This window comes from Talaromyces atroroseus (assembly GCF_001907595.1).
Source record: "Talaromyces atroroseus strain IBT 11181 chromosome Unknown scaffold_11, whole genome shotgun sequence".
In the NCBI taxonomy this organism is placed as follows: domain Eukaryota; kingdom Fungi; phylum Ascomycota; class Eurotiomycetes; order Eurotiales; family Trichocomaceae; genus Talaromyces; species Talaromyces atroroseus.
Window position 1 is genome coordinate 663,670 of NW_017971443.1, and position 12,275 is coordinate 675,944.

Consider the following 12,275-nt stretch of genomic DNA (forward strand, 5'->3'; position numbering starts at 1 on the left):
GCAGTCAATTTATGAGGTTGAAATTTGTTTTGAAAGGATGAAAGTGAGAAATTATGAATAACTTATTCTTGTTTTCCACTATCTACTAGAAGTTTTACCCCAGTGACAGAGTAATCCGTACCAAACTTGAAAACGCATCCCATGCAGAAATTTGTTCGTGCGTGCTTTATTCATCCCACTCTGCCCCAATCCTCTCTTATTATTTTTTCCTCCTCCTTTGCCCAGATTGAAGGCATGGTCATTACAGCAATGAGCTAACAAAACAAATGGGATGAACCTGATACTCCAATCCGATACAATCTTTCCCGTAGTCAGCAAGTCATAACTCCGTCCTTTAACATCAACAAGAGACTACGATTGCAGCAGTATATCAAGATGCGCACATAGGAGTAGATTCCGGCTGTAACAAGACGGTTCAGTTTGCGAAGATGGAAGGTGGAATCGGTATCAAGATCTCTTATAGACTTTTGTGCGAATATAACCGGAGAAGTAAACGAAAAGCATTAGACTAGTAGTATGAAAGTATGAAAGTTCCATTTTAAGGGTTTCCAGTTTGCCCATTCAATGTTCAAATCCCACTAAAAAGTATTGCTTCACGATAGATTCTGGCGCATATGTACTCCACACTCTCCGCACGTTCCGTTCGATGTACAATTGGACCTCGGCATCTCTCTACAGCAACCTCACCTCATCGTGATGCACTGCTTCGCTCCTCCATATGCACTGACGGCCATTCCAAAATCAGCGCGGCAAACTTAAACAAGCTCTCTTATTCCCTTGCAGGGCATTTCCATAGCGAATTTGCACTTGCATTACTTAGTAACCCATAATGTCCTCTGACACGTTCCAAGGCTGGGTAGCCCACGACGCCACTAGCCCATTACAATTCACAAAATTCACCCCGAAGCCATTCACACCAAGCGACATCGAGATTCGCATCACTCATTGCGGTATCTGTGGAACAGATGTCCATACTCTCCGTTCCGGCTGGTCTGCAACCGACTATCCTTGTGTATTGGGCCATGAGATCATTGGGGTAGTCGTCCGAATTGGCTCCGGAGTTGCGACGCTTGCATCCTCGCCGGCCTCTAGGGAGATTCGGGTGGGCCATCGCGTCGGTATCGGTGCGCAAAGCATGTCCTGCTTACGCGCTGACTGCGAGGCATGCGTAGCTGGGAAGGAGAATTATTGCTCCCGCATAACAGGCACATATAACGGGCGATACCAGGACAAAAGCAAGTCATATGGCGGATATGCAACCTTTTGGCGTGGCTCTGCTCACTTCGCTTTCAAAATTCCAGACTCTTTGCCTTCTGCCGAAGCAGCGCCGCTGCTTTGCGGTGGAGTGACTGTTTTCCGGCCCTTGAAAAGGTACAACGCCGGGCCGGGAAAAGCAGTTGGCATTATTGGAGTTGGCGGGCTTGGGCACTTGGGGATATTGTTTGCTAAGGCATTAGGCTGTAGTAGCGTAATAGCTATTTCGCGAACGTCTAGCAAACGGAGGGATGCCGTGGAAGGTCTAGGTGCGGACGGGTTTATTGCTACGGATGAAGACAAGGAATGGGCAAGGATTCATTCTCGCTCTCTGAATCTTATTATCTGTACGGTAGATGCCCCAGACCTGCCTTTGGGCAAATACCTGCATCTGCTGAAAGTTGGTGGCACGTATGTTCAAGTTGGAGCTCCGGAGGGACCTCTACCGGGGGTGAATGCATGGTCATTGATTCAAAAGGAAGTTCAGATTACTGGATCAAATATTGGATCTCCAGATGATATTAGAGAGATGCTCCAGCTAGCAGCTGATAGGCGTGTGCTTCCATGGATTCAGAAACGGCCGATGAGCGAAGTTAATGCTGCTTTGGCTGATATGGATTCTGGAAAGGCACGATATAGATACGTGCTGGTAAACGATGCAAACTTCAATGAGGCAAAACTTTGAATGTGATAAGCCCGATTTACAGACAGAACCTTTTTGTTAAACATACTTTAGTCATAGAATGTGAGGCGATGCATGGAGAGGGAAATAAATATCTATGGATAACCACAGCCTGTGTGCACACCAGATATAATTAAATATTCAGTAGAACAAACTCCAGCATATTTTACTTCGCTGTCTCAAAAGGCCTATGGTTTATTATGGGTTGCTCAATAAGAAAATCGCTGGGATTAAGTTTGCACTGCATGATCCCTTCCTAGTACCTTCTACTCATATAAAAGAACAAAATGAACCCATAAATATATCATTCTTTACTATCCTAGAATTATCTGGGACAGAAAGCAACTAGAATCATGATAGGCTAGGTCTAAGCTATGTGCGTAGCTTGTTTATCAATAACTTGCTTATGTAGCAAGTAGCCTGTTTCCTAGAATACTAATGTATTATATTCTCTCACACCCTTGGGTTTATAATTAAGGGGCACCAGTAGTTTCCAGTGTCAGGGTAAGGATACTAAAAAGTTTCTAAGAGATAGTGGTTATGACTGCTAGGTTGCTCTGTAAGATGAGATGCGAAAGTGGGAAATGGGAGATTTAGACGTATAGCTGCCATGTGGTTCCACTCAAATGATTATTCTCGACAGGGACAATTGTATTGATGGGATTTGTTCTTCAAGCCAAGCATACGACAAATTACCTTAGCGACTATTTTGATTCATGTAGCTAGTTGGGAAAGACGTTGTGAAATAGAGTCAAACTCACAATCGAAGTGCAGTCGCCTCAGAAGATCGATAGGCGTGGACTGTTGTGGCCAGAGAACGAGAGACTCTATTACAGCATACGTTCAATTGCCACCAAATTAATTGTTGCCAGTGGCTTCACGTCAGTTTCTAATATGCCTTCGCTACCAGGAAGAGACGGTTTCCTCGGTCAAGCCCTACATCAGGATGGGTTTGGTTCGTCTTGACCTCGGCCTAAAAGTCAAGAATGCCACAGTTCTTGGTGATGGGAAGTCATTCACCGATATGGTGTATGAATCTGTCCAAGTTGGCAAAACTGTATCCTGGGTCCTAGAAGCTACCAATACAGCTGGTCCTGGGGTTTTCTCTCCCCGAAAGGAGGTGGTTGATAAAAAAGTGCATTTGAGACTTGTCGAGGCTGGAAGAGCAGGAAAAGGATGTAGCCCTGTTCACAAAGTGTTGTTGGCGTCGATATCTTAGTACGGACGCCAGGGCAATGCCAGGCCCTTTGAGTTCATCAGATATAGGAATACATTGTTAGGTGACCTGAGTACTTGTAGTAACCGCGAAGGATGTTCAAGGTATTTTTTATTCCCCGTACCCTATGTGGGTGGTAAAAATGCAGATAGACCTGAATTGAACGATTTTTTGAGAAATTTGCCTTCTTCGTAAGCTGTGTAAACCATGAAGCCACTTGGAGGTAAAGAGTGAGAGTGGAGGAATTGCGGTTTCTTGGCCCCACGTGGAGTTAGCGGCAGAGTGGAGCAACCAAGCGTATGCTCCACACCCCCACTACACCGACTAGACCCATAGGTATGCATATAGGAACAGCTCCGGAGGTAATCTTCGCGAACGTAAACAACTCAGACGAGACATGCGATTACATTGCGTTTAGTAATTGGTCGTAAGGTATCTAATCTCTGTTCATTCTTCCTCCTGGCTCTAACAAACTCTCCATCAGAGTCCTTGAAGCCGACATTGGCATACTCTGCGCATGCCTTCAAAATTTGCCCGCTTTCATCCGCCAGCACTTCTCAGAAAACACCAATTTGAGCTGAACCCGGTGAAGTGTTGCTTTGTTGCTCCGTGAGCAGTATCACTGCGTGGAAGGATTGGAAGAAGTAACGTGTGTTTTGCAGCTGTCTCTATTCGGTCTCTGTGGGTCGTAGTGAGTGAAGGAGCTCTTCGCACTTCGTTGAAATGGCCATGAGAATTAGATTAGTCATCGTTGGTTGATCAAGCATCTTGTACCAGCTGTTACGCTGTGTGCTACCTAGTAGAGCAGGTATAATTTGCTGGCACTCGCCGTTGACAAGTGTGGGCAGATTATGATATCGGTAGGACCACTTTTGTCTGCTCAAGAGCTAGTGCGAGCATATGAAGTTTATGCAGTACCGTACCATCGGATACAACAGATTTATTAAGACTAGATCGAACAAATCTTCTACAGATACGAGCATACGTCAAATGGTCACCGAAAAGCTATACTGGCTCGTACGGGCGACAAGGCCAGACATCAGGCTCTCTACGCAGGATGCCCGATTAGGTGGAGCAGCGAGCTACAGTGCAGCGGGAGCACGCCAACGATTGAGACAGAATCTTACACCCTCGTGCATGCAAGCAAGAAGGCCGTATAGATCTTGAGCATTGCGGACTGGCTGCAATGAGGGAGCACAGGGGTCCACCTACGGTAATCTACGGCGATGATCAAGGCACGCTCGCATTCGTACAGAAACCGGAGTTCTATACCCGGACCAAGCATATCGATTCGCTATGGGTGCGACTTGGTTAAGGACTACAAGATCAGTCTGCACTACATCCAGACAGACTGCTTACGAAGTCTTCAGAGAGGTCCAGTCACAGTCAGAGCGCCGAGGAAGCTAAATTGAGAATGTTGAAAAAAAGCAGGGTGGTGTTGTGAGTTGACTTCCTCATGCCGCCATTACACAATAGGCACCACACGTCGCACATGAAAGTCATGTATATTATATCGCCCCAATCCAGATAGACAGCAACAAGTATGCGGCTTCCTCAAAACATCTTACCTCTTAAGCTATGAGGGTTTACATTACTTCTCGATAGAGATAATCTAAAGTAAGCATGGTATCTGCAGTCCTTACTTCGTCATCAGATCTTACCTGTCTCCCATCGACGTCAACGTTGATTGCATCTAGCCACCTTTGCAATACTCTTTTGTTAGGGCCACTCCTCGTCTAACATTATCCGAGTGGCAAGTTTCCGCTGGCCGTCCCTGCTCAATCTACCAAAATTCCGCAGAACCAGGAAACTTCTCTGGCGATGGTCTTCACCGGCCAAGGAGCACAATGGACATACATAGGCTCAGAGCCCCTCCGTTTCAACACCAATCCGGTCTTCGGCAACACGATTGTGTCCCTTGACAAGGCACTTCAAAACCTAGGGTCGCTAGACCCATCATGCCCCATTGACGAAGAGATTAGCAACCCTGCGCGTGAACATCATGTTGGTGAAGCCGAGTTCTCTCAGCCTATGTACAGCTGCAGATCGCCTTGGTAGACACTTACGCTTCGATTGGGATCCGTCTGGCTGCAGTGCTTGGCCATTCCAGCGGCGATATTGCTGGCGCATACGCCACTGGCAACCTCAGCGCCCGCGAGGCTACCATTGTGGCTTTCCTATGCGGCTAGTAACCACGCGGGAGTGTCGCAAGGGCGCCATGAGAGCTTTTAGTATGAGTTGGGAGGCTGCCAAGAAACATCTCGTCCCTGTCGTGGTGCTCGCCTGTGACAAACAGCGTAGCAATAACGGGAGATGCAGTTCCCTTAGAAGAATTGGTCAAGAGCATTATAACTGTCGGGCTCTGGAGTTCTAGCCACCATGCTCAAAGCTGAGAAAGCTTATCAATCCCCACATATGGAAGAAATCGGGACTGAATACTGCACGATCAAGACCGACGCCGGCATTTTGGGCAACGTGCACACTATCCCGTTTTTCTCAAGCGCTTCAGGCGAGTTCTTCGTCCCTCTCGCGGGGAGTAGATTGGACCCAAATGCTGGCAGATTAACTTGAAATGCCCTGTGCTGTTCACGTCAATAGTAAGCTCCGCCATATAACATCAGGCTCTGATGCCGGGTGGCAACGCCCTATCATTTCTGCACGCTTACCCATGGGATAATCATCGCAGACATTGGAACGAATCCCGCATCGCTCATGAATAGCGCATGCGCAAACACCCATACCATGACCTCGAACCGGTATGGCGGAACTTGCTGCACACATTGAGGATGTTCTATGGATACGTGACCATAAAATCAACGCGGATATTATCTCTTCGCAGGGTATATCGCCATGGCGGTTGAGGCTATCCATCAGATCACTAGCATTCAAGAATCAGTTGAGTTTCAAATTTTGCCGTGCGCACCGCGTTAGTGGCCAGATAAAAGTTCGCCCAAAGAGCTTGTGACCACTTTCCATCGGCTCCGTCTAACAGGTTTGCTGGGCAGCAAATGGTGGGAGTTTAGTATCGCATCCCACAACAGACACACCTAGACAGAACATTGCTCCGGCGACATTTGGGCTTGAAAAGGGCCAGACAGGTGAAACTTTTTTTTTCTGACGAACATGGTAATGCTGACGCTTTTTTGTAGTCTGTTTTCTCATTCATAGCGGCTGTGGTGGCGTAGGCCTCGCTGCAATCCAATTGGCCCCCTTGATTGACGATGAAATCTATACAACGGTGAGCAGTGAGAAAAAAGATCTAATAAGAGTCTGGCATCTCGAAAGGTGACATTATTCACCTCGCGGAGTGTGAGCTTCGAAGATGACTTACTAAAGGAAACCAAGGGTAGAGGGGTGGACGTAGCGCTCAACTCGCTCTCGGGTGGGTTGCTAGATGCAACTTAGCGCTGCATTGCCAGATGGGGTACATTAGTAGAGATTGGCAAGCTGCGTGTTCCTTGCCAACCGTAGCTATCGATGCGTATATATTGACCAGATTTGCAGGGAGAGGATATGATCGGCTGGTGAGATCTGAATATGAGAGTAACTCTGTATGGGATTCCCAGCGCGCATCAAATGGAACGATAAACTTATATTGATTAAATAAATGAGTATATGTCTATATATATATAGTGCATATTCCAACGCGCCGTAATGAATGTACCTGCGGCGCCAGTAGAAGGCTGAAAGGGGCGACTACGCCAAAAAGGACGTTGGAGATAGGGCAAATCCTGTGATTACCCTAACTACTGACAGGCTAGTCCCAAGCCGGTATGGTCATTCATCGTCAAAAACAAAAGCACGGTTGCCGAATTAGGGAATTTGTAGGGTTAGGGTTTGCGCTGGTCGAGCACCTGCCTAAGTAGGTATTTCACGCATATTCGTGAATTTGTCGATTGCTAACGCGTGTTATCTAGCGCCATACCTATGTAGCTGGCGAGACTAAATCCTGGTTGGTGTGGCAATGGCGAGAAAATGTGCTTCGTGCACGCAGATGCATATAACTATGCACATTGCACTGGGATGCATTCCTCCGTCGATTGGCAGTTACACACTGCCTAGGTACGTAGTTTGTACGGCGTATCTCCGGGAGTACCTAAGACCAGACCAAGGAAAAAGAAAACAACTGCATCTAGGATGTCATCAGTATTCGGTCAGAGTGGACATCGTCATTTAGTGTAGGCGCGTAGATGAGGGGGATGCTCCGATATCATGGCAACAAGAACTTACTCGGCCCGGATATTAGATAAACCTTTGGTATTTTGATTAGTGCTGCAAAAGATACTATCATAGTAAAATATTATTACCCGATCGCATCTATTCTACAAACGTCGTGCATGCGAAGCGAGTGGTGATCAGATCAGCTCTCGAGCGTTCTGGGCTGGCTTAGTGCTGAGATCATCAAATGGTGCGATCTCGATCGTCTAACTACGTCGTCATGGTTAATATACTACTAAAGCTAACTAGCGAGAGCTTCCTCCGTACAACAAACTAGCCAACCCCCACCGATGTGGCAAAAAGCGAGATTAGAAAAAAAAGAAGCAACACGATATCATGCAAGAAAGATTGCTATTGGCAGATAGATTGTTCGATGAATCGTAGACGTATGTACATAGTTCATTCATAAATTCACATCTTCCGTTGTCTCGGATTTGGGAATCTCCCAATACCCCTCTTCCTCAATGCACGGAGAACATACGTGGCTCTCCACGGCGTGCTCTAGTGTCTAGTATCGAGGACTAATTGCTCCCTTGGCACTCGAAGGTACTACTAGAAGGCTATTTTGAGGAGATAAAGTTTCAATAGAGTGGGCAAAAGGCGAACACTATCAAACCCGAGCACTGACTTTCCCCCCTCCTCCCCAACTTTTTCACATGGCCTCAACAGATTGGAAACACGACTTGCATAGCATGCACCTCACTTGCCACGGTGCTGTATGACGTGCTCAAATTTCATCATTGCTTTTTCCCTTCCCACTTGATAGCTGATACTCGTCTTTCTTACACTCCCCGGCGAAGAACGGGAAACGTTGATCAGAGTTCGATTTCAGAGCGATCGATCAAGCAATTTACCATTAGGACTAGGAGTATTCCTTGGACACGATCCTTTGAAATAAAATCAGTTCACTAGATTCAGGCTGAGGGGGAGACTAGAAGCCTAGCCACAAAGAGCATGCCCCTCTATTACCAGTAGCTTAAACACTAAAGCTCCGCCAGCTCCATTCAGCATCAGCACAGCCTCAGCTACCAAAATCACAAGCCACCGGGGCGGCCGATGGAGGGGCTGCGCGCGGAGATAATTGCCTCAATCTCAGGTCGTGAGGGGCGAACACCAATCCAATTATATGCGTTGTCTGCGAGAAACCTGATGGGGAGGGGGGGATTTTTCTTTTTCTTTTCTTTTGAGGGGTTCCTTTGACAAAACGATCTCGGTAGATCGGTCGATTGCAACCCAATGAAGGAATAGAGATGGACCTTGCCCCTCGTAGCTTTATATCATTGGTAGAGCTCGTTTTTGCTCGGAAAATGCCCCAAATCTAGGTATAAATACTAGGAGTTTTCTCTTTGTTTTCGTCTTGGAAAATCAACTTAACATTCTTCTTCTATCCATACAAAGTTCATCTCATTGGATTGATCTAATCCTCATACATTCTCATAACCCTATCCCTAACCGCGTCAATTTATTTACCATCAAACATCATGAGTCCTCACCACGGCGGCCAGTCTGGCTTCGGAGGAGGCAACGACAGCTATGGCGACAGCAGCGATAGCTACGGCAGCGGAAACCAGGGCTCCTCTGGCTTTGGCGGAGGCAATGATAGCTATGGCAGCGGTAGCAATGATAGCTACGGCAGTGGAAACCAAGGATCGGGATTCGGAGGCGGCAATGACAGCTACGGTGGCAGCAGCGGCGGCCGTGGTGGTGATAGCTACGGCAGTGGAAACCAAAGCTCCTCCGGTTTTGGCGGAAGCAATGACAGCTATGGCGGCAGCAGCGGTGGCCGAGGTGGTAACGACAGCAGCTTTGGAGGAAGCAGTGGTGGCCGTGGCGGAGACAGCTACGGCAGCGGAAACCAGAGTTCGGGCTTTGGAGGTGGAAATGACAGCTATGGCAGTAGCCGTAGTGGTAATGACAACAGCTATGGTGGAAGCAGTGGTGATAGCTACGGCAGCGGAAATCAGGGTTCAGGATTCGGAGGAGGCAATGACAGTTATGGTAGCAGCAATCAAGGCTCCGGTTTTGGAGGAGGAAATGATAGCTATGGTGGCAGCAACCAGGGTTCAGGTTTCGGAGGAGGCAATGACAGCTATGGAGGTGGCCGTGGAGGCCGGGGAGGTGACAACTTCTAAGCGCTGTCCGTGGATGTAAGAGCTTTTTATACTCATGTATGAATTGTACTTTTTCAGGATATCCGGCCATACCCAGGTATGTCGGTCTCCACGAGACTAGTTGAAAATTTTTTCCCGGTCAATCCAGTTTGTGATAGGATCTTCGGTTCTCTTCTCAAATTTGAGCATTTTGTAAATCTGCAGCATGAAGTAAAGAAGCAGTGGCTGAGATACTGACGTAGCATTACATATATTCTTCTGAAACACGTTTGCGAGAGATGAATGAATCAGATTTGATAAGGTATCTACCTAGAAATGAAAAGTTTTTACTCCCAGCCAAAACGCCCAGCAATGCCTTTTGAGAACTCCGGTAGAGTAAAGCCAAAGAAAAAGTGAAAAAGAAACAGTTTTCATGACTCTTCAATCTCGTCTGTCTCCGTCTTGGATTTTTGCTTCTTCTTCTTCTTCTTCTCCGTAGACTCATCTATGTCCTCGGCATGCTTCCGCTTCTTCTTCTTCTCCTTTCTATCTGCCTCTTCAGTGGGAGGCACGAAGTCTTTCTGGCGTTCTTTCATCTTTTCTTCTCTCTTCTCGCGTTGCTTTTCTTGAATCTCTTCCTTGCGTACACGCTGTTTGGCTTGCTTTGACAAGAAGTACTCGCCAGACTCCAACTCCTTGTCGATCTTGCTCTTCTCTTGCGGTGGCGGGAAAGGTGTGTAGACCTTCTTTGACTTATCAGTGATATTGTGGGGAACACGGCGCTTCGAGAGAGTTCGTTTCTTGAAATTTGGCAAAAACCGATCCCAGGATTCCGTGGCCAGCGTCGGATCTTTGGCGAGTTCACGTTTGATCATGAGTTCTTTGATGTGGTAAATTGGATGGATATTTGCCATGCAGTCTTCGACAACGCGACGCAGTTCCTTCAATCCCTTGAATGGTCCCATAGCAGACACGGTGTTTCCTTGTACGAGAATGTATGTGTTGGTCAGAAGCTCAAGAGCCTTCAATGTAGATCCTGATGGTCCGAGAATACGCTGTCGGCGTTTGACAAAGCGTTCTTTGTTATTGACAAGGTTGCGGATTTTGATAATATCGCATGCGACGCCATCGTCCAGAATTTTGATAGCCTAAACCGCACAATGCTCTCGTTAGTAACAGCTTCTTCTGTCAGCAACGCAGTCGCGTGGAATTCAGCACGAACCTGCTGGGCCGGCACACTTCTGGAAAGAAGCTTAATCAAATCGCGAGCCTTTAAAATTGCCGCAGGGTCGAATGTTTTTCGTGTGGTTTTCACAGTCATGCTACCCTCAACCAAATCCAGAGTGCAAGCAATACCATGCTTCTCCAATGCCCTCGTGATTAGCGGCCATGCTTCCTTCAGATACACCTCGCGATATTTAGGGAATAGAGTCGCAAACGACGACTCCTCGGCGAATGTGCCACCAGTGTTATCTTCAGGTTTGAAGTCATCGATCTATTGAAACAGTGTCCCGCGCGCATTAGTCGATAATATACTTGTAGAATGGGCTTCTGATAAAGCAATGTTGCAAGAATCAACTTACCTTCCACTTATCAATATCGTCCGTGTCCCACGGCTTGTCCTTTTTATACGTTGAAGGCATTTTGAATCGTTGAAATGCGATGCCACGCTCGAGTTGACTGTGAATAAGAATTTAACTGGGGAACGGCGGAATAACGCCGACTTTTTTTTCTGCACCTGCAGCCCGCCGAGCTCGCCCAATGCAGTTAAGACCGTATCTTTTTCTGCCTCAGGCAAAAATTATGGTTTCTAGTATAAAGATACTTTTTAATGGCAATTTTTTGCTAACAATATATCTGTGGAACTCCCTAGGAGGGCTAGGCTATCAAACAATATCTGTTATAATCACCCTTTGTTACTCAAATCCACCGTTGCTCAGTTCCTGCACGATTATGCTCCTCCCCCTTTTCTCTTATTACCCAAAGCTTCACGCAACCTAGATCTCTGATGGGCAATATTATGAAAAGAGAAGTTGATGACCTTGGCGCTGACAAGAATGATCATCGCCTTCAATTTCAAAATATACCCGGCACACTTGCACGCAGTCCTGCCTTTTCAAATCACGAATGTATTTCTCATGAAAACCTTCCATTTCGATGTTCGTGCCTTGGAAAGGAATATCTGAACCATTGCACTTTTAGTTACCATGCCCTTTGCAATATATATGCGGCGACATGCAGGACCTTGGAGCGTAGCGGGAATCTGCCCCAGAAGTCATGGCAAATTTGTTGCAATACTCTTGCATGGTCCAATCATATTTCAATTAAAAAATAGGACATAGCGTGCAAGCCCCTTATCGCCCGATCCAGGGCCGCAATGAGATATAACCGAAGCTTCCTTCCATGCAGCCCGTATCGATCTCTTCTTGAAGACGGATACCCCTTGGAAATCTATCCCTTGTCGGTTGTAGCCCATAGAGAATAGGCTGCTGCTGAGCTAAAATATCCGAGTGACAGTCAACTGATGCTTCTCCTTTGTCTAACCATGACAAATATTCCCCGGGCGGTGAAACTGGTATGGGTGCATTGTTAAACTTAATAAGCTGACAGACCTTGGAATACCGCCCTGGATTTTTTCACCGACATAACTTCGAGTTGAAAAGAGCATACCGATCAACAGTTCTGCACAGCACTTCCCAATGCCCCATATAGTGCTGCATATTATGACATCGCGTGGTCATTCGACGTTTCGATCAAACTAATGCCCACAATAACACGGCATGAGGCTTATCGTACTTGCGCTCACTGTCGAGAT

General features: G+C 46.8%; 2 protein-coding genes across 2 annotated transcripts, besides 3 other annotated features; one reads left to right on the plus strand and one right to left on the minus strand.

Annotated features, from left to right (window-relative positions):
* Positions 1-829: 829 nt before the first annotated feature.
* UA08_07524 (hypothetical protein) lies at positions 830-1,939 on the plus strand (the record flags this gene model as incomplete). Its single annotated transcript, XM_020262428.1, has 1 exon — positions 830-1,939. The coding sequence occupies one exon, from the start codon at positions 830-832 to the stop codon at positions 1,937-1,939; it is 1,110 nt and encodes a 369-aa protein (XP_020117233.1).
* Positions 1,940-4,357: 2,418 nt separating this feature from the next.
* Positions 4,358-4,442: a repeat region (Identified by RepeatMasker using a combination of RepBase library and repeat library created with RepeatScout).
* Positions 4,443-8,884: 4,442 nt separating this feature from the next.
* Positions 8,885-9,144: a repeat region (Identified by RepeatMasker using a combination of RepBase library and repeat library created with RepeatScout).
* Positions 9,043-9,222: a repeat region (Identified by RepeatMasker using a combination of RepBase library and repeat library created with RepeatScout).
* A 669-nt stretch (positions 9,223-9,891) lies between these two features.
* Positions 9,892-11,103, minus strand: UA08_07525 (KRR1 small subunit processome component; the record flags this gene model as incomplete). Its single annotated transcript, XM_020262429.1, has 3 exons — positions 9,892-10,608; positions 10,683-10,955; positions 11,044-11,103. The coding sequence occupies 3 exons, from the start codon at positions 11,101-11,103 to the stop codon at positions 9,892-9,894; spliced, it is 1,050 nt and encodes a 349-aa protein (XP_020117236.1).
* Positions 11,104-12,275: the final 1,172 nt, after the last annotated feature.